Source organism: Canis lupus, chromosome 36 (assembly GCF_048164855.1).
Source record: "Canis lupus baileyi chromosome 36, mCanLup2.hap1, whole genome shotgun sequence".
Lineage (NCBI taxonomy): Eukaryota > Metazoa > Chordata > Mammalia > Carnivora > Canidae > Canis > Canis lupus.
The window spans coordinates 24,281,526-24,304,270 of NC_132873.1; the positions used below are offsets into that span (position 1 = coordinate 24,281,526).

At 39.6% G+C, this 22,745-nt stretch overlaps 1 protein-coding gene across 17 annotated transcripts in view; it reads left to right on the plus strand.

Annotated features, from left to right (window-relative positions):
- The window catches only part of ANKRD44 (ankyrin repeat domain 44), a 361,909-nt gene that overhangs the window by 267,422 nt on the left and 71,742 nt on the right, over positions 1 to 22,745 (plus strand). For all 17 annotated transcript variants that reach the window (XR_012025054.1, XR_012025055.1, XR_012025051.1 and 14 more), the window contains exons 17-22: positions 889 to 960; positions 9,934 to 10,135; positions 14,065 to 14,152; positions 15,191 to 15,308; positions 16,848 to 17,064; positions 20,455 to 20,542. Coding sequence is in view for 11 of the 17 variants with exons in the window: in XM_072813230.1 (XP_072669331.1) it covers positions 889 to 960; positions 9,934 to 10,135; positions 14,065 to 14,152; positions 15,191 to 15,308; positions 16,848 to 17,064; positions 20,455 to 20,542 (785 nt within the window). In the remaining 6 variants the exon portion in view is untranslated. The remainder of the gene's footprint in view (positions 1 to 888; positions 961 to 9,933; positions 10,136 to 14,064; positions 14,153 to 15,190; positions 15,309 to 16,847; positions 17,065 to 20,454; positions 20,543 to 22,745) is intronic.

Genomic DNA, 22,745 nt, shown 5'->3' on the forward strand with positions numbered 1-22,745 from the left:
CTTGTCTAATTATTTATTATGAATTGATTCCTAGGGTCACAGGTGTGCACAGATTATCCAGAAAGGCTTTAACAATTTGTTCCCACCAAGAGTCAATGAGAATGTCTTTTTCCTGATACCCTCACCAACATCATAACCTGGTCACACTATCCTTTCTGTTCCTTCAAGTCACCATATTCGTAGCCCCTTGATGCATTTGCACTCCCTTCTTCATGACCTCCTCCTCCAGGATACTCTCTTGCTGCACTTTTACTTGGTTTAATCTTCTTATTTAGGTCTTACTTTAATTTTCCTTCCTTGAGAAGGACTTCCCTGATCATCAGCTGTTAGGTAACTTCCCAGTCATCTCAGATCACATCACCCTATTTTATTTTCATTATAGCATATGTCATTAGCAGATATTCTCTTATTTCTATATTTATTTGTTTGTCTATGATTTCCCTCCCTAGAATGTCAGCTCCATGAGAATAGGAGCCTTGTATGTCTTTTTCAACACTATCTCAAGTAAATGCACATTTGATAATGGAATAAATATTGGGTATTATAATTTTTCATTATTACTGGGTAAAAAGTGGATTAAACATGAATTATTTTCCTGGATTGGTGAAGCCGAGCATCTTTCAAGTATGAAAGCCTTTTTTTCATCAGCAAATGCTGAGATGATATAGAAGTTGAAATATTCAGCTAGAGTATCTGGTTTCAGACAGGCTAAGTCCAAGTTCTTATTTGTTTCAGATATGCCGTACCAGGTTTCTTATATTGCCAAGTTGCATTATTTTTTACATTTCTGAAGCCTCTTTTGCGTTTATGTCAACATCAGTTTTCATAAAGGAGGATGCCCTCTGCAAATTTTACTCATGTACTATTTTTTCCTTTTTGTCTTCACAGCTTTTAGAAAGAACCAACAATGGTTTTGAAGATTCTGACTCCGGTGCTACCAAGAGTCCGCTCCACTTAGCTGTAAGTGAGGTGCTGTGGGTGGCTTCCCCGATTACAAAAAGAAACTAAGTGTTCCTGGAATTAGGCTGCTCTTAAAATGAAAGCATAGTAGCACAATAATACTAATAATGATAACAGGACATGGATAAAGGCACAAGTTATAGAAAGACGGACTCAAATTCCAATCCTAACTTCCCCACTGGTGACCTCAGACACATACTTACCTCAGCGAGGCCTCAGTTTCCCCACCTGTAAAATGGGGGCAAAGGAAGAGATCATTTTCTTAATGCCTTTACCATAGTGTACTTAATAAATGATTATTATACTTTTTAACAATCTTTAAAATTATTATCATCCAGTAGTTAAATTTTTAAAAATTGAAGAAATTTGAAGAAAACATTTTGGTTTTAAATATTTGATTATAGCCAACAATACAGGAGTATACAACCTACCAAAAAGTAAATCAAATACCACAATTAAAAATTTGTCAGATATTTAAACACAAACTTGTGAGAGAAAGGTGAGCACATGCATAATTGCAACTCTGCTTTTTCTCCGCGCACTTGAAATCAGGATCTCGGAGAAGGTATGAGGCTCTGATTCTTGTACTGGCTGAGATCTCAGAGCAGGGAGGAAGACTTATTCTGTCACCACTGAAGCTTCCTCTCCATATCCCCCATTGAAAGGAAATGCAACAGCACAGGGTGAGGATCCCCAAACTCTCCAAGGGGGTGACCGAGCCAGAAAATTCACCCACCACTCTACCTCATGCCTCATGCCACTTGGCTCTGGCAACTGGTGATCAACAGCTCTTCCCAGGAGCCTCTTGGACCAGCAGCCATACCCAGCAATAGCAGCTCACGTGTAGAAGGCTCTGCTGCAATGTGAGGCCTCAGGCCACAGCCATGGTGATGGTGTTTGGATGTACCTGGTGGCTGAATACTAAGAAGAGTTAAAGGGCTGGGTCTCTAAGTGTAACTGTTAGGACGTTCACTTAGTATAGCTCTTCCTCAGTGTCATTCTGATGAAAAAATGAGATGGGGATTTTGTAGAACAGAGGGGAGTGTTTTGTTGATGGCACACAAGGTGAGGGTATGAACCATCCCATAAGGACTGGGATGAACTGATCACAGTGCATGCAGCCCCTGCTTCATTGCTAATCTCCCCCCATACCCGCCAGCACATCTGCTGATCCTTCTCACCACAATCTGCCACAGCCGCCAACACATCACTACACACCCACTGACACACACACATTTTGAGTCTAGTGAAATTAGGCTTAAATGTGCATCAGTCTCTGTTCTGGAGATGGATTTAGAGTGGGAAAGGTAGATGGATAGTGGGAATTTGCATGCATAAAACTTCATGCCACTTGGCTCTTATTACAGGTTGCTCTAAAGGTTGCTCCCTAGAATCTCTGCCCAACCATCTACTGCACCAAGGCTGTGCATTCGCAAACAGTGTTAGCTGCCCCTAGGGAGGACTATTTGAGGTTATCTCAGCTAGAATTCTCATGCCCTTTGTAAGTGGGGTTGGTTGCGTTGCCACATCTGCTAGTAACCTGAGAAGAGACTTCCTTTGCTTCCCCAAGTTCTGTCATCTTTCATTCTTTTTTTCACCCCAAATTATTGTTGAGGGCTTACTGTGTGCCAGTTGCTCTGCTAAGATCTGTGGGTTTGTGGTCATGTAAAGACAGGGTAGTATGTCATCATTGGAGAGAACTGGGCATTGGCAGTTCTGCAGGCACCTAGGAAGTACACCCAGAAAGGAGGTCCCAGTCACCAGTCCTCCCATTAACAACTCATCTAGTCATGGTTTTCCCACTTGTAAATTAAAAAGAGTGAGTTAAAGACCCCCAAGCCCTTCCTAACTTATAAATTTATTTAATTGGCTTTTTTTTTTTTTGTCTGATCTTAGCCAATACCTCACCTCTTGTGTCTCAGTTTCCTCACCGATAATATGAGAATAGCAGTACCTCTATCACAGGGCCATTGTGGGGTTGACATGAGTTCATGCATGTAGAGTGGTTAGAACCATGGCTGGCACATATGTGCAATCAGCTTCATCCTCACTACTGCTAACGTATCGTTCTTTCATCTGACCTATGCTAACTGGGTGTGTGCTAAGCACATGTTCCAGCAGCAGGAGAGGTGGCAGTGAACAAAACTTCTGTCCTTGTGGACAGAACAGCTTCTGTCCTTGTGGAGTTTCTAGTCTAGGAGAGAAATAGGCAAGTAAAAATATAACATGACAAATGGCAAGAAATGCTGCACATGCTCCAAATGGGCTCAGCAAGGCAACACTGAGGTGCCAGATGAGGCTCTACTTTACATAGCCTAGAATCTCATGTTTGAACAAAGACCTTAAGAGCTGGCCATGTTGATAGCTGACAGAAGAGTGTGCTGGGAAGAAGTGCAGAGTTCCTGGGGTAAGGGCATGCTCATCATGGTCCCCGAATAGCAGAGTAGGGAAGGGAGAATGGTAGGGGGCAAGGTCTGACATGTGGATGACGCAGGGAGTCAGGGCAGGGCCTTGTACTCCATTGTAAGAACTTCAACTTTTACTCTGAGCAAATCAGAAAACCATTAGGAGGAATTTGAAGAGACAGATGATATGATGTGGCTTATTTGAAAAGGATCACTTTAGCTTCTGTGTGGAGTTTGCATTGTAAGGGAACAATAAGAGAAGCAAGACAACCAGGAAGTGATGACGATGGTGATGACGATAACTTTGACCAGGGTGATAGCAGTGGATTAATTCTAAAACTATGTTATTCTTGCCCTCTAAATGATAACATCTTTTAAAAAATCATTATTTGCTTCAAGAACCCTATAGATATGCCCATCCTTCTCTCCAGGGGCCTCGGTGGCAATTAACCTGATAAAAACCCAAGGCACATTATTTCTTCTATGAATGCATTCTAGCAATGAAATAGACCCAGATGCCCCCAAACCTTGACTGCCACAAAAACACCTGACCTGCCTTGAGTTACTATTTCCTGGCTGAATGATTCAAGTCTCTAGGGTTATCAACCGAGTGAATTTCATAAACATTTCATCCACTTGAAAAAATTAAATCAAGGAACAAGCCTATGCAAATGAAAGGCTCCAGCTGTCAAGATTTCCAGATGGACCCATTGTTTTGTGGATTCTCTTGCGATCCCAAATTTTTTCTCCTGATTGCCCTAAGTCCCTATCTAAAAAGTTCAAAGAAATTAATTGTGTTTAAGACATACTTAAATTACCTAATGAAATATTTTTAATAAATATTTTTCAAAAATTAAATTTAAAATGTATGATTGCTACCTCTGGTGAAGGTTTTAACTGGGTTGTCTATTGAAAGCCAAACTACTTCGTGCTTTTTGAACAAGCATATTTGTTCTTTTGTGTGATTGCCTCCTCATTTAGGAGGTAACTTGTTTCAGAAATCATTGGTGAAACTATCTACTAAATATCTGGTTTGGGAAGGAAATAGAGTAATAGGGCAATTTTCCTCATGTACTGCTGACATGAGAAAAGTCTCCTTTCCTGCCTACCTGTGCCTCCTTCAAAGAGTTTAAAGCTTTATTGTATACTTTTTTGTATACTCCAAGAACCATATACCTGCTCAAAGGCAGAATCATGCATTTAACCCTAAAATAGAATTCCATATCACATGGTCATTTGTTTCTAGAGTTAAGCTCTAAAGTGTGGAAATAAGTGAAAGTTCTTGTCTAATCAAAGTTACCCTTACTGTTCCCCTTAAATTGCCCTTAAAGTTGAGTGTACATAGTTTTGTGTCTTCAATTCTGTGGGGTAATGCTTTTGCATGCTAAAATTCAAGCTAGACTAGGGAAAGAAATGAAAGGAGTTCTGTGGGTAAATCTGGCCTTTCAACCATTCTGTCTTTAAGAGAATTTAAAGTGCCTAATAGAGAAGAAAGCATGGGTTGGAATTCTGAAGCTTTCCTAATTGCCAGCAGTGTCACTCCATCTTTTTTTTTTTTTTTTAATATTAGGCCTCCAAATTTAACATAGGTTGATGGATTGTTTGTGGTGCGGATTAAAGGAGAAATTATGGGGATAAGTTTAACACCTAACTTAAGTGCCTTAATGTGACTCTGCTCTTCTGAACAGAGCTGATTCCTTCACATTGGCTTGCTTCCTATGTACATTTCTCTTTCTCCTGTGTCTTCTCTTTATTAAATCTAAATATGTTAGCCATCATATTTTGTAGATACACATGCCATTTACAAGTTGCCAATTCTATTTTCCTAGGCTAAAGCATATTGATGGAAATTAAAATGTTTATTATCTTTGTGATAATAGTAACTGGCACTGAAGAAACCAATATTTGCAAATGACATCTAGGCCCTGCTATTATCTATAAAGAATTCATTTCCCTTTGGTGGGAAGTCAGGATTTACACATAAGCTGAAGCAGTAGCTACCATTATACTTTAAAATGAGAAGTTTTATGAAAAGTCAATTTTCAAATAAGTCACAGATAAGCCCAGAATAAAGTAAGATAGGCTGATTTATACCCTGATGTAGACACTCCTAGTACCACAACTTTTTACAGGAGGATAGGTCCTCCCAAGTTGGCTTAAAATTACCTATGGCCAGTTGATAATGGTTGAAACTGGGTGGTAGGTATATAGGAATTCATTACATTCTCCTCTTCTCTTTGTACAAGTTTGACATTTCCTATAATCAAGAGGTAAAGAATCATGTTCCTTTTGGTCTTTTTGCACCCTTTCCGTAGGAGCTCATGAAAAGCCCACTGTTCAGGCTCAAGGGTCAATTGGTCTTTGAATGTCACCTCCACCATCTAAGGCTAAATGACCATGGAAAGGCTGGGTAATGTCTCTGCCTTTCTGTGTCCCGCTCAGTAAAACAGGGATAACAGTAGCATCCAAATGATGGGTTGTCATGGCCATTAAATGAGGTGCTACATGTCTAATACTGCCTGACACACAGCAAGGGCTCAATAAATTTAGTTATTGCTTCAAAATCCTGGTGAGACTGAAGGCTTACAATCTTATGCAAATATGGTTCACACAGCAAGTACAGGTCAGAGAGGTGGACATGTAGGAATTTATTTTCCTGTCTCAAGAAAGGCAGTTTGTATAGTAAAAGAACAATAGTCTAGAAGTTAGCCTGAGTGTGTACCTTCTTGCCTCATAATTGTGATCAAGTCACTGTATCTCTGTGTCAAGCCTTCTAGAGAGGGAGGTGTCTAGGTTTTTAATTCAACATTTGTTATTCAACTCTTTCATGCCATTACCTGTAGAGACAAAAGTATCTTGTTTAAAAGTCAATTAAGTGGAGTCACTGGAAAAAAGTATAAGACATTGCAGATTCTGGGTTTCAAATTCTAATTTGGCCCCTCAATAGCTAAGTGATCTTGGTGACAAATTAATTGTTGCTTGTTTTGTTTTTTCATCAATAAAAAGATTGTTTGCATAGGTAAATAGCTGCTATTTAAAAATATATTTCCACTGCTAATAGTAATAAATGATTATAACAGCCATCATATTAATTCATTTATTCATCAAATAGTCATTGAGTGTCAATTATGCACCAGGCATGATTTAGGATTACAGCAGTGAACAATACACTTGAAATGCCTTCAACCACAGATAATAAACAAGACAACAGATAAGTAATAGATATCAAGTGGTAATAAGTGCTATACAGATAAAATGAAGCAGGGTAAGTGTGGTGGGGAGAGTCTGGTAGTATGCTGAGGTGGAGTGTGGAGGGCTGCATTTTGGCTCTGGAAAGCCTCCAGATAAGGATATTTGAAGCAGAAGTACCAGGAGAGCCACGCGGCCCTCAGGGGGAAGAGCTTTTTAGAAGAAATAGAAAATACAGATGCAGGGGCTCCTGGCTGGCTCAGTCAGAGGGAGAAGTGACTCTTGGTCTTGGGGTCGTGAGTTTGAGCCTCACCTTGGGTGTAGCGATTACTAAAAAAAAATAAACTTTTAAAAAGAAAGAAAGTACAGATGCAATAGCCCAGAGGAGGAAATGCATGTATTTAACCATGGGGTGGGGGGCAGGGGGGAAGGTGGCAGTAAGTGTGGTTGAACAGAGTGAGTGAAGAGGTATATTGATCAGAGTAGAAGGAGGCCTCATCCTAAGAGCCTTGGATTTTAATTATCAAAGAAGGAAGAAGCCATTGACTAGTTTTCATCAAAGACTGATATGTCCAACTTGGGTTTTAAGAGATTTCATCTGGAGGCTGTGTCAGTAACAGATTGCAGCGGGGCAAGGATGGAAAGGAAAGCACTTGCCATATCTTGGCAAGAGGATGGCGCTATGGTGAGAACTGTGTAGATTCTGGATATATTTTAAAGAAAGAGTAGAAATGATGGTACATTGAGGGCTGCTACTAGCCACACCGCACTTCTGTCTGAATTAGAACAGGGATGTGAAGTTAGGTGTTTTCCTGCCAGAGAACCTATGACGCCTGTGTGGTTAGCAAAAGGGATCCTTTCCTCTCAGCAGACACATCCCTGTCCCAGGGCATGGCACAGCTGGGAGGGGGAGAGAGGCACTACCTTTCAGCACCCATTTCCCTAGTGTCCCAGAGCCCTTGCACACAGCTCCAGCCCTGGGCTTGAGAGGAGAGATAAAGGTGACTCTGAAGTTTCGGGTCTGAGTGACTCGAAGTATAGCATTGCCGCTTACTCTGATGGAGGAGGCTGCAGATGGAGCAAGTCTGGGGAAGGAAATTCAGAATTTGGTTTGGGAGACACCTGGGTGGCTCAGTCAGTTAGGTGTCTGCCTTTGTGTCAGGTCGTGATCCTGGGATGGAGCGGCACATCAGGCTCCCTGCTCAGTGGGGAGTCTGCTTCTCCCTTTTCCTCTTCCCTCCTGCTTGTGCCTTCTCTCTCTCTCTCAAATAAATAAATAAAATCTTTATTAAAATAATTTGTTTTGGAATGTGTTAAGCTTGAAATGCATATTTTCAAGTGGAAATATCAATAGGCAGTTGAATCTACAAGTCTAAAAGTAAAAAAGAGAAGTTAGCAATGGGATATAAATTTGAGATTCATCAGCATGTGAAATATTATACTGCATATTATAGGTAATATATGTTTAATACATCATAACCATAATCATTCACAAAAATAATGTAAAGAGAGAGTATTAAAGCAATTCCTATCAATACTCTTAAATTCTATGGGTCTTTTTATGTGTAGTTTTTGGTATCGTTAACATATACTTAGGAAAAAATTCAAATGATTTTTAAAAAGGTAAGATGAAATAAGTCCATATACTCATTATTTTATATTCCATTTCTAGTGGTAGCCACCTCTACCCTTTTAAGTTTCTTTTTTTTTCCCCTTTTAAGTTTCTTTTGTATTCTTTTAAAGTTTTCTATGGATATAGAAATATACACAGATATAGATAGGTATATATCTGAATATATTTCCTTTTTATATAAATGAGGTCATGTTATACATACTGTCTGAAGCTTAATTTTTCAAAAAGTTTTTGATAGATTTTGTCAAGCCATTCTTCACAAATGTCATATGTTTGCATGTCTTTTTTTTTTTTTTTTTTTTTTTTTTTTTTTTTTTTTTTGAGACAGAGAGAGAGAATGAGAATGAGCAGGGGAGGCAGAAGCAGATTACCCACAGAGCAGATTGCCCGGGGAGGGGGCTCGATCCCAGAACCCTGGGATCATGACCTAAGCCAAAGGCAGCTGTTTAACCAGCTGAGCCACTCATGTGCTTTTCTCACCATGTCTTAACTAATACGAGACATGACCAAACTTAATCATTGTCAATCTGGTAGTTGAGAAATAGTACCTTAAAAAATTTACATATTTTCTCCGTATGTTCATTGACCTTTCATGTTTCTTTTTCTGTGAGCTGTCTTTTCATGCCTTTTGTACATTTTCCTAAGTTTAAAGTGGTTTGTAAGAGCGTTTTATGTATTGGAGATTGATCTTTTGTCTGTGCTAAGCTTTCTTCCAAATATGTTGTGCCTTGAGGAATCAGTGTGGTGGGAAAATAAAAAATGCAGCTGACAAGGAGGGGACCCTGGCTGCTGAGGGCTCTGTGGCAGGTTTTTCCTGTATCCCCTTCACTCCCTCCTCCACCCCCATGAAGTCCCCCCTCCTATCCTTATCCCTCCTCCCTTTTATTTCCAATGTCCTTTACCTTGTGTGCACATATACATTTTTTTTTTAACCTTACAGACTTAAAGAAAAAGATCTCTCAGGCTTTCAATGTTGTGCTTTAGTAGCATGAAGCCTCTTAACCTAACATAGCATAGGACCTCACACGAGGCCTGAACTTGGTGCTGGTACATGGAATATATTTCCATAATTGTGTCTATGTTTTCATGATAATCAATGGGAGAAGTAAAGGAGAAAGGAGGAAGCATCAATTGTGTGCAAGATATTATAGAAAGCCTGTGTGAATTTATCTCTTTTTATCTTTCCTGGGAGGCAGCTTTTACTGTTCTCATTATATATAGATGAGAAAACAAACTCCAAATGAAATTAAGAAACTTGCCCAGGGTCCTATTACAGGTAACAGGTCTGTAAGCATCTGATGAATTACCAAGTCCACTTTGTTTTTAGTGATTTTTTTTTTCCTTCTGTGTTTAACAGAAAAGTCTACCCCCAAATATTCTGATTGTGTCAGTATGTTTAGGACTGGACTGATAGATAGAAGATTCCTTTTTATTTCATAAAGATTTTATTTATTTATTCATGAGAGACACAGAGAGACAGAAATAGGGAGAAGAGGGAGAAATAGGCTCCTCGCAGGGAGTCTGATATGGGACTCAATCCCGAGACCCCGGGATCACCCGCTGAGCTGAAGTCAGATGCTCAACTGCTGAGCCACCCAGGCATCCCTAAGATAGAAGATTCTATTAATTCATTCACTGTTGGTCTGTATTAGATTATTAGATTGATCTTGGAGGCTCAGCCTCTCATGTGGGCTGTTGTGGGATTTGAGGTAAGCGAGCATTTGAGTCATTTGTTTCTTCTTTCAGGCCTACAATGGGCACCATCAAGCCGTGGAAGTCCTTCTGCAGTCGCTGGTGGACCTGGACATCAGGGATGAGAAAGGCCGCACGGCTCTGGACCTGGCTGCCTTTAAGGGACACACAGAATGTGTGGAAGCACTTATCAACCAGGGCGCATCCATCTTTGTGAAAGACAATGTAACCAAAAGAACCCCACTTCATGCCTCAGGTGGGTCTTTTCAAGAGTCTGCTTACAAGTCTAAGTAAAAGGATGGCAGCATTTTCTTTCATCCCAACTTTGAAAGTATCAATTTTCTTTCTATATCAGATATGCCTCCACTCTTCCAAAATGCTTTTGGCCTACGATCCACTTGAAGATGATTAGTGTTCTGTGGCCATGAAGGCTCTGGCCTTCTTCTCCTTCTTTTTTTTTTTTTTTTTTTTTTCTGGCCTTCTTTTAGAGCAGTTTTAGGTTCACAGCAAAATTGAGAGGAAAGTACAGAGATTTTTCTGTGTACTTCCTCTCTCTCTCTCTCTCTCTCTCTCTCTCACACACACACACACACACACACACACACACACACATCCATAGCCTTTCCCTTTATCAGTATCCCTCACCAGAGTGTTACATTTATTACAATTGATAAACCTCCACTGACCCATTGATAATCATCAAAAGCCCATAGTTTATGTTAGGGTCCATTCTTGGTGCTGTCCATTCTAATGAATTTGGACAAATGTATAATGACATGTATCCAGCATGATAGTATCATACAAAGTATGATTTAAATTCTGCCCTAAATATTCTCTGCATTGTATCTTGCCTTCTTAACTCAGGAGAGAGTTCAGAACTTTGCCCATTGGCTGTCACAAAACTTGCTAAAGAGGAGGCAAGGTGTAATGTGATCTTCAGATGAGTTACAGAGACAAAATCACACAGCATTTTAAAGCATAAAATTAATGATTTTTCACAGCTATTTTATCAAAAGTGTCATCAGACAGCAGTCTAATTAGCACATCATTCTCCCAGTCTAAAGGATGCTTCTTAGCTTTTGCTCTGATTCCTGAGCCATCAGGTGTAAAAATACTCTTAAAAAGTATATGTTTATATAAAAAAGTAAGTTATTTGCCTTCTCTGGGACTTTTCTCAATATACATAAAATAGAATCCTCTCAAGACATTCCTGGATGCATACACAGATGTAGAGGAAATGTGGAAGACTCTCTGGCTCAGCTAAGGCATAAATTTCTTTGGAGTCAGGATTTCAATGATATCAGCCTTCGATCAGGATAGTAGAGAAATAACTATATCATTCAGACCATGAAATAATGGGTGGATTGAGGAATCGAAGGTGTAAAGACAGTTTTCCAAAAAGACTTTCTGATTCTTGTTACTTGGAAAAATGTCAGATCTTGTGAAACTATTTCCACGTATATCCTTGAATTTCCAAACCACTTATATTTCCAAGGCAATATAAAGATTGAAAAAAACATGGTGTTGCCTAATTATCTGGAAATGATTTTCCTGGAGAAAAACTTTAGCCATGAGGTCAGTAATGTTTAGTGTGGTTAAATTATAAATTCTCATTTCCTACCACGCTTAGTGTTTTTGGTATTCTTCATATTATTATCAAGTATCATTGTAAAGTTCGGTGTTCCGGGCATTCTTGGTATTATTATAAAGTTCAAATTTAGTTTAAAGATTAGCTGTCTTTTATTTTATTTTTATTTTTATTTTTTTGATTAGCTGTCTATTAGTGTGCTAAGCATGCTGTGTTACGTACCATGCACAGTATGTCCTGACAATTACAAAAGGCCTATTTAGATTGTGGACAATTGTCCTTGTAAACAGGTAAACAGTGAAGGATAATCATTGTCACTTATGTGCCACTGTGATCCAGGTTGTGGTCCAACGGAGCCCCCTGGTGGTCAAGATGACTCACTCCTTTTGGATTTCCCTGGGGTCATTCATTAAAAAGATGCAGGCTGTCATTTGACTCTATTCTCCACAAAATGTCTGCTGTGCAGAAGCTTCAGCTTGTGCTTCCACAATCTTTTCCAATTTGAGAGGCCAACTTGGGGGGTTTTTTTCTTCAAATCCTGGGAGTACTGTGAGGGGGCAGGAGCCAGGTTGGATATTAGAGGTTTTGGCACAGATAGTTGCGATGACAGTTGTGGCCTTTGAGCAACATGAAAAATGGTTCTCTGTCACTCACAGCCAGGGAGAGGCTGAGCTAGTCTGAGACAAAGCTGGAGTTGGCCGGGAACGGCGTAAGGAGATGTTAGCATCTTTCTGCTAGAAGGCAACTGAGGAAAATGTGTATGGGAAGCCAATGAGAATTCTAGTTTTGCTACACTTTTATAATAGAGGGGAATTATGATTACCTGAAGGCCGTGAGCTGCTGCGCACCACCCCACACCTGCCAAAAACAAAAAAACAAAACACCACTGTAGAAATGGGTTTGTTCTCCAGCGTACTTAGATGGTTTTATTCTTTTTCTGTGTAGCCAAAAGTCAAACATCTTTAGAACTATTATGATTATGAGTATTTAAAGAATGTTGTCAATATTCTAATTGACATAGAAAGAAGAATGAATGAAAATACACCAGACCTGCTCTTTCACAACCCCATTGTCTGTAGTATTTAGCTGTCAGTCCTCTGCTAATCATTTCCTTTTAAGCGTACATTAAATTCTTGCATATTTTACCAGTGGCAATAGATTAATGTAATTTTTAAAACAACAAAAAAATAAAAACAACAGCAACAGCAGTGTATTGCTTGTATTGCAGTCTACAAAATTTCCTCCTGAGATACATAAATGGAACATTGCTGAATGAGCTGAATGCAATGGTCTACAAAACGTGGGCATTATTCCTGTAGTTAATTTGAGTTGTGTTGATGAATGTGAGCTTATTCCAATATGCATTGTCCCTGAAAAATATGTTGTTGTTAAATTAGCCTTCTCTCATGACTGGCGTGCAATAAAAAGAACTGTAAAACACAGCTTTTAGAAGAACCTTTATCAACCGAACATAGCTGCATCTATTCCCTTCTCTCTCCACAGCCATAAGGAGGGGAAAGCAATGTGGTTTATGGTGTCCTCATTGTTCAGAAAGGAGAGAAGGTCACATTTGGAATTTTAAACGTATTTGTTCACATTCTGCTCCCTCAGCAGAAAGCTATGTTTTTTTTGTAAGGCTATGGATTCCATTCAGCAAGCTGGAGGAGAATACCTTAGCCCAGCAGATGATCAGCCCGGGAGGCTTGCTTCCCAAAGAAGCCTCTTGCCTGGTGCGCACTGGGCCACGACCTTGTGTTTCGCCCCAGCTGGTCAAGGCCAACAGTAGGGCCGGCTTTCCTGCCCATGAGCAGCCCCCACTAGGGCCAGAAGGGGCAAGGCAACACAGAGGCCCAACGGTTTGGGAAGGTAGCAGCTGCAGGAGACCCTGCAGGGCGGAGAAGCTGGGCTGTGGTTTGAGGACTCCTGGCAGAGTTGTCCTGTAGCCGCAGGCCATACATCTGTGAGTTTCCTGGGAGATGTCAGTCTAGGAGCAATCAGCTGAGGGCTCACCTACACCTTTCTGGTGTGAGGTTTTGCTTTAAGTCACCGCTAATCAATCAGAACCATTGCTCTAATGTCTACCTCCAAATGTAAAGTGACTGGGAGAAACAAAGACAGGACCAATTAGCATCTCCCTTCCACATCTCCTCCCATCTTATTCTGCTCCCCTGTTTCCCCTCCTTGCACTTCTTCCTTCTTTATAAAAAGGGCTGGAGGCAGGCTGGACTCAGGGTTATATAGAATTGGGTGACTCTCTTAGAGGAACACAAAGAACAGCTGAACATTTCGGAGAGGTTATCAGTCCCATACAAGGTAAGAAAGGACATCATTTTTAAGGAAAAAACTCCCAGTATAGGAACCAGGAAAAAGCTAGATGAGGACCAAAGTGCCATGATGGGAAGAAAGGGGAAGATGAATTGATTAGTAATGGAAACACTAGGGTATGATGTGCCCAGCAGCAAGCAGGAACTGGAAACCTGGGGATATCTGTCAGCAGCAATTGAAAACCACTGATTTGAAATCCAAATAAATTTCACTTTGGAGGGATACGTGTGGTGCTGGTCTGTTAAAAGGATGTCCATTCTTTTCTTTTTCAGTAATTAATGGTCACACACTGTGTTTACGGCTATTACTAGAAATTGCAGACAACCCAGAAGCAATTGACGTGAAAGATGCCAAAGGACAGTAAGTGTTCTTAAACCTGGCCTGGGGTTGTTGGCATTTCAATCACAACAGGTAAATCAGTTAATTTTGCTCAATAGCTAGGAGGGCTGACTGCTGAATTCTAGTTTGGAGTATATATTTGAGTGAAATTCATAGTTGAGAGCCCTAGAATAATGAGGGAGTTTTGTGCTAGAGTATATATATATCCAAGAAAAGTATGGGAAGGGCTGTATCTTGATGAAAAAGAGCCAACATTTTATGTCTGTGGCCATGAGTCCTGGCCTTTCTTTGTTTCTTGTTTGTATCCATTTTTACCCTCTTCTGAAGCTGCTGCATTCCCTTTTTTAACATTAATAATGACCGGAGGGCAGACCTCAGGAGGTTATCTGAATCATAAAAAAAAAAAAAATTCCTTCATATTTTTATCATTTCTGAGGGTGTTTTTCCAAAGTATTTCCATCTATTAGCCCATTCCTCCACCTAATCTCCTCTTGCAAATAGGAAATGCAGAGCAAAAACAAAGCACTAGTGACTCACCCTCGATATGAATTAGCACCAGAGTTACAACTAGAACCTCCCCTCCTGGATCCCAACACTCTATTTTTATCTCCAGACTTGTCAGACTTTTCTTCCAGGCAATGAAGCTTTGATCAAATAAAATCTTGAACAGAAGTTCAACGTAGAAAACTATACAAGTAGAGCTGCAATGATAGGAGCAAGAGGGCCTCCTACATAGACACACTGCCTACTCAGTAATTATTTGGTGACTGCTACACAGTTTTGAAGGTGATGGGATTAACAGGAACATTTGAGAATCCCCCTGTCCCACCTCTATTGCTCATTCCGCTGACACCATTCCACATGGCCTTTAGAGACCAGAGATGGATGCAGCCTGTTCCATGCAAGCAACCTGGGGACACTCAGAAAATCAAGCAATTGTTAAGAGGAGACTCAAGAAAGAGAGAAAAGAGAGGTGTCCTCCTTCTGGAAGTGATGGGGTTTTCATTTGTTTGTTTTCCCCAAACTTCATCAAAAGGCCTAATTTATTTCTCTGCCTAGAACCCCACTGATGCTTGCTGTAGCATATGGACACATTGATGCTGTTTCATTGTTACTTGAAAAGGAAGCTAATGTAGATGCCGTTGACATCATGGGCTGTACAGCTTTACACAGAGGGGTATGTACATCTTCCTCAACTAGAGTGAAGCAATTTTGTATTGAGCTTCTTTCCTCTTTCCACCCCCATGTGAATTTTTAGTAATAAGATTGTTTCCTAAGATAACTAATTAATCTCAGTCGAAAAGAAATTACAGGCGAGTCTGGCTGGCTCATTTGGTAGAGCATGCAACTCTTGATCTCAGGGTCATGAGTTGGACCCCACATTGAGTACAGAAATTATGAAAGAAAGAAAAGAAAGAAAAGAAAAGAAAAGAAGAAAGAAAGAAAGAAAGAAAGAAAGAAAGAAAGAAAGAAAGAAAGAAAGAAAGAGAAAGAAAGAAAGAAAGAAAGAAAGAAAGAAAGAAAGAAAGAAAGAAAGAAAGAAAGAAAGAAAGAAAGAAAGAGCAAGCTAGCTTTTGCAAAGGTAAAATAATAACAGGTACTCTTAGGTCCTGCCTTTCAGATTTCATGCTAGATTAGGATAATAGATACATGAACACCTGCTGTTGGTAGAATTGGTTCTGTTTTGTGATTATATGCACATCATAGAAAATTTACAAAAAAAGAAAGTTTTAAGGCTCAAAGAAGAAAATCACAATCACCAGTAATCTTACCTCCTGGAGATAACTGCTTTTTGGCATAGGTATCACCAATATTTTTGCTGCGTATGGATTTATTTTGAATTTTAAAAAGAGGATATGGAAGATGCTATTTGGAAACTGCTTTTTTTTCTCTAAGTAGATCAAGGACCTTTTTCCATGTCACTAAATATTTTTCTGCTCCATTATTTTAATCCCCCATTGTGTGGAAGAGGTATACTTTATTCCAATGATTACTTAGCTTTCAGTAGCCATGCTATTTCTAATTGTTTTTTTATTACAAATGTTGCCCAATCAACACCTGAAATATGTATCCTGCTGAAATATGTTTTCTGTGGACAATTCTTCATACACATCTGCTGAAATTTTTTTAAAGGATGTCAGATAAACTAAATGAAACAAAAACAGAAATCATAAAATGGTTATTTGGGGATGGTACTGAACACTATGATAAATGAAAAGAACTCTAAGCGGTGAATATCATAATCATAGTTCTCTTTTTCTAATACTTCCTGTGGGTGGTGCCACAGGCTGGGAGCCTTAACACGTCTCATTAGGCCTCACGACAACCTGTGAGTCATTATTACTGTTCCCACTTACAGCTGGATAAACCGAGGCACAGAGAGGCAGATCTGTCTGCATTTTACGAGTGTGAGCCAAGATTTAATTTGCACCTTCCTGATTCTAAACCTGGTATTTTCCACTCTATCATGATACCTTTTAAGTTAATGTCTTGAGAGTCAAGAGATGTTTTGAAAATGCTGGTGTTCACAGACTTCTCAGTCATGAATCTTGCTGGGGTTGTCAGCCTGGCTCCTCAGAAGCAGGGCAGAGTCGGCTTCCCTTAAAGCCCAGGCGTGTGTCCACTTACTCCGAGCCTAGCTCACTTAGCCACTGCTTTGCTTCCCCATCTCTGCCCTTCTGAGATGTGTCTTGTGTTTTTAATTGCAATGCATCAGATTATGACAGGCCATGAGGAATGTGTGCAAATGCTGCTGGAACAAGAAGTATCAATTCTCTGTAAAGATTCCAGAGGGAGGACACCCTTGCACTATGCAGCTGCACGGGGCCACGCCACGTGGCTGAGCGAGCTGCTCCAAATGGCACTTTCCGAGGAGGACTGCTCTTTCAAAGACAACCAAGGCTACACGCCACTGCACTGGGCTTGTTACAATGGTGAGTTGATTGTCATTTGACTGATTCCAGTAGATTTCCTGCCCCATACCACTGTGGTCTTGGTGGAGGTGAGAACATAGTGTTAAGTTGTAAACCACGGTCTCTAACCTTTCTGCATCTAAGGTACCCACCTCCCCCCCCCCCTTTTTTAGCTTTTCCCTTTATTAGCTCCATGATGCCCTAAGGCAGTAAAAATACACTTTCCTCCTTTTTGTTAATCACTAACATCTAACTCCAAATCAGAAGCTCTGATGAACTGAAAGAACTAGTTTTAATCAAGGTTCCTGGCTTACCTGAGTAAACCAGAGATCCTACAAGGAATTAAAATAATACAACTAAAGACAAACAAAAAATATGATGTAATTATGTGTCACAATTGACTATTAGTTGATTGGTGATTTCTTGTGTTGGCATTTCTTTTTCTGTCTTATATCCCCTATTTATTTAGTTGCACTTGTTATTTGGGAGATTTTAAATTTTTCGTTTCACTGAGTTGAGTAAAAAAGAAAATGCATACTAATTGTAACATATCAAAAATGCTGAAGTGCCTAAAGTAAAATTGTCTCCATTTCCAAATTTACTTTCTGATGTAATTTGGTATGTATCTTTCATAATTTTCCTGTGAGAATAATAAATAAATACAAATTGCATGTGCATCTATTTTTGAAAACTAGAATTGGATAAGAAATATTATATAACTTTCTTTTTTTGTTACTGTTTAAGTTTCTGTTGCAGATATTCTTACAAGTCAGTATATATTAATATACACTAATCTTTTTAATAATTTGTGTATTTTGTAGCTATAGAGCTACAGAGATGATAGCTACATAGCTATGTAAATGTACACTGCGTATACCAGAATTTATTCCTTATTCATACCAGATCCTGTTGATGAACAGTCAGATTGGTTTCAGGTCGTTTCCTTTTAAAGACACTGCTGCAGTGTGTTGTTCATATTAGTCCCTTAACTTCTGTCAGATAAGTTTCCAAAAGTGAAATTATTGTTGAGGGCATGTATATTTTTTAATTTTAGTGAGTTATACCATATTACTTTACCAAGAGAGTATAAAAATTCATTATTCCATCAGACGTGTATATAAAACTTACTATTTTCTTAAGCCTTTGGCAGCCCAAGACAATACCATCTTTTTGTGTGTGTGTCACTTTGAAGGGCAAGAAACAGGTATCTCATTATTTCAATTTGTGTTTCTCTGATAGTGTATTTATTTTTATGTATTAGCATTTCCTTTTCCTCTCCTGGACATGCATTTTTCATCTGTTGCCCATTTTTCCCTATTGAGTTATTTATCATTTCTCATATGCTTTAGAAGTACCTTGTCTTAGAAATAGGAATCCTCCATTTGTTATGTGTGCTGCAGGTGTTTTCTTTCTGTCTCTCATTTGTTTTTGTTCCTTGTTTATGATATTTTTTTTCCGTGCAGAGATTTTGAACTTTCATTAGTTGACTCTATCAAAAAAAAATTTTTTTTATTGCATGTAGATTTTCAGTCTTGCTTGAGACGGTCTTTACCCCCTCAGTTTAGGTGGATAATTACCCATATATTTCCTACTCGGTGCTAAGTAAAATTTCTATAATTTTATTTTTCCATTTTCAATTCTATTAGAATTTTTACTCAGAAACTATGATTATTAGGACTAGCAAGGTTTTTGAGTGCTCTAATATATTGCTGTCAGACCTTCTTTTATAATCCTTTTTTCAGTGAGAGCCAAGTTTTCTACTTGTTTGACTTGGTTATGCTCCTTCCCTGCCATTGGCAGATTGTGATTTTTTTTTTCTACGTACTAAGGGATGAGAACCCCCCCAAACCCCCATCTGAGTCAAGCTGTGAGAGCCCTCTGGCACTAGAAAACCTACAGGAAGGGGAAGACACAATAAGGGTGCTGATTACAGACCACATCCTCTCCCCTGGAGTGAGGGGGGGTGGGGCTGGTGGGTCTCTCTGTTCTTAGGCCTCTCCAGATGCAAGCCTGGGAGGAGGATCAATCCTTGCCTGACCAATCACCCTTCAGTGCAGTCTTCTGGATCCAGGGTTCAAGTTCAGTCTTCCCGATTCCCCCCCGCCCCCCACTAAGCACTTTGAATATTGAAAGTTGTGCAAGGGTCCCCAGTCCTCCCTACACAGACCTTAGGTTGGGATTCATATAGTCTTCAAGGAATGGTAGGTGGAGATGCTCCCCTAAGCTAGGTCCTTTGTGGGAGATTCATTGTAAAGAGAAGTTGAAGCATCTGGGACTATTTGAGTGAGGGCTAGTTGTAGTTGGAAAGCTAAACAATATAACTTGAATAAGCTTAGGGGATTTTATATTCCTTACTTCATATGCTTCTCCATCCTCCTAAAAGTAGTTTCACCTTTTCCTCTATAGGTGCAAGAAGACTTGTATTTCAAAGCTTAAAATGATCCAATCTACATAATTCTGGGATAGATCATAAGAGGACTCTAATTTAGCACTAAATTCAGTAACAAGAAGTTCAGAACAATAGTCTGTATTCCAAAGCCAAATGGCATTGCCTTCTTGCTCTAAATATTGCACATTGTCTCACAAACCATGTTTAGGTCCTTTATCAACTGAAAACTCCGTCATCCAGTAACCTAGGTAGGGCAGGCATTACTAGTCTGATTTTTTACCTATGGGAAACTGAGGCTCACGGATCCCAAGTGGGTTGCCTAAGTCACATAACAAGTAAGCTGACAGGACTGGGGCCTTAACTCAAATTCAGTCGATTTACAAACTATTGTCATTTTGTTGAAAATAATTCCTCACATTAATTCATCTACTTATTAAAAAAATCCATATTGGGTACATACTATTTGCCAGGAACTGGTCTTGGTGCCATTTTAAACACTTAACATAGTCTTTTATAGTCAAAGCGCTTTCACCTGCATTATCTCACATACTGTTTTCTGTCGATCACATCTTCTTTCCTGAATTAGGTTGCATAATTGTATGTGAACCTATTCAAGTGGGTGAAAGGAGAATTTCCTGTTGTTAATATGGGCAAATGGAGGCATATCTATTTCAGGCATCTGTCTACTGAGAGCTGAGGATGACATCAAATCTATTCCATTTGCAGATGAGGTCTCTTCTTTATCTCATTCTCTCCTCTAGAACATATGGCCTTCACTGTTTCATCAGGTCTCAAAACACCTGTGAGCATAGTTAATAACATTTTGGCATTTTGTGAATTTTATTCCATGGAGGATGAACATTCGGTCAATTCAGGAAAATTCATGAGCCAGAATTCAATACTTAACCAAAAATGATAGATAGATAGATGATAGATAGATAGATAGATAGATAGATAGATAGATAGATAGATAGATAGATAGATTTTGTTGAACAAAATTTTGTTCTTTTGATTCCTTGCAGGTAATGAAAACTGTATAGAGGTACTTTTGGAGCAGAAATGTTTTCGCCAGTTTATCGGTAATCCCTTTACTCCACTGCACTGTGCAATGTAAGTAGAAACACTGGAAGTTAATGGTGTTGCTTTTATCTTTTTAACTATACACAGAGAAATTGCCTTTTGGGGGAAGGGCCTGGCTTTTAGACCAGAAGTAAGACCAATATATTCCATTTTGCTGCTAAGGGCAAATAGGTCTCAGAGCAAAGTGTGGTTCCTAGGGTTAATGATTTTCCAGGAGCTTTCTGTGGTGTGCCCAGGTTCCAAGGCAGCTCACATGTCACCTGAGAGGAACTATATGAAGGGTAGTGGGTGACTCAGAGGCACATTACACCCCAGGTGAAGAGGTCTTCAGATGTACCTTACATTTGTGTACCAAATTCAAAAACTAAGCTAGGGTTAACAACAATATGCCTGCGGATGATTAGAAAGACATCTAATAGCAGGAAGACTTTTTATATATTGTAATTCTCCATTCTTCATGTGTTGTAAGTTCTTTTTTTGATAAATGTACTTTTTGCTGCCATCTCGTAGTCTGAAGCATTGTTCAGAGAATGAAGTGACTTTAAGGCAGACTTCCATGGTCATTCTGGGGGAGGATGGTCACCTGGGGCCTGCTTTGTCTTTGCATTTGCCTACGGGCTTCACAAGCAGCTGGGTCATTGGACTGAAAGATATTGGAGGTATAACGTGGATCAAAAAAGAAAGTAAGGAATAGAGAGTAGGAGTGATTTTAAATTTGAAGGAACAATGTCTTTGTTGATTCGGTACTCCTAAAAACTAACATTTCGCTTCATATAAGTGCTATGCAGTAAACTCCTTCCTGGATGTAGGGGTTCTGAAGAAATGCAGGCATTACAGAATGTGTGCCACAAGAACTGTTAAAATGATTTAAAGAAGCAATTCAAAGTGATGCAAACAACTTTATTTTACACTTCATGAAGCAGACAGTCTACTTTCAAGAGGCCAGAGAATTGTAAAGTAAGGCAGAAAGCAGTAAGCTTTCACAGATTAAAGTACAGGAAACAGAGAAGGGAAGAAATAAAAATATCTGATAAGGAAGGGTTACATTTGGCCTTATTGGAGGTATCACCGGAATGGGTGATATAACTTGGTAATTATTAATTGGTTAAGTAGATGGTCTGACATCTGGGAGCTGGTACATTTTCAAGAACATGAAACCTGAAAGTTAAGTTTTGTTTTGCTGATGTTGTTTCCCAGGATCAGTGGTGCCTGGCGCTACCAGGTAAAGGTTCATTCATGTGGGATCAGTTTGGCAGCTCTTCCTTCCCACTTTGATCAGCCTCTGGCCAACCAAGAGGTTTGGGCAAAGGTGATGTTGCAAGTTACTCTCAGTTACCACTGTCTCTTTGGGTCTCAGTCTATATTTCACAGGAGATAATGTTAGGTTTACATTCTAGGTGGAAGAAGACCATAAGTTGGCTGGCTTATGACTGCATACAGTCATCTAAAACCCTTGAGAGAATAACAGACTAGGAAGCAACAGGCCAGGAGGATACTTATTAATAGTAAAAGTATTCCTAAGGTTTGCAGGACATTCCTGAACCAGGGTCCTCATGAATCAAACCAACTAGAATCACATAAATTTAGAAATAATCCCAAAGAGTGGATTCTTCCTTAAGCCAGCTGACCTGTTCATGTATTTTATGTAACCGCGTTTCCACTTCCCCAGAAGTGTTTATCCAGCAAGCTTGTTCTAGAGAAACCTAGACATTAGAAATCAGGAGAAAGTCTGTGATGGACAGAACCACAGGCTCACCAATTTATAGCAAAGCCAACAGTAGGTTAGAAGTTGGATTACCCTCCATTGCAATGGCCTGCTGTATATGAACAATGGCACTATCTTTCTAGGCCAGGGCAAGGTGGAAGGTGGACAAAGGAATCATAAAGACCTTCATGGTAGAGTAATTAGGAAAAGAATGGCCAAAGAGGGAAGGAGGAATGGAAAGAAATGTTCTTGATCCAAGATCCTGGGAGGAAACAGTGTACTTCAGTGTCAGCTACTAATCTTCCCAATTTGGTTTTGAGGTCTCTGACATTGGCACAGGACCAGATGTCAGATGGAGCCTTCTCCAGTTGTGAAATATGCACCCAGGTTCAACATCTTGTAGTTGGCAGTGATGTCAGTGGTCAAGGGTACTTGGTAGAAACCTTTCCAGGAATCTCACTTTTGCAAAAGTATCAGAGTAGAGTAAAGCAATAACTGTCTGCAAATGACAAAAGACTTAAAAGTACC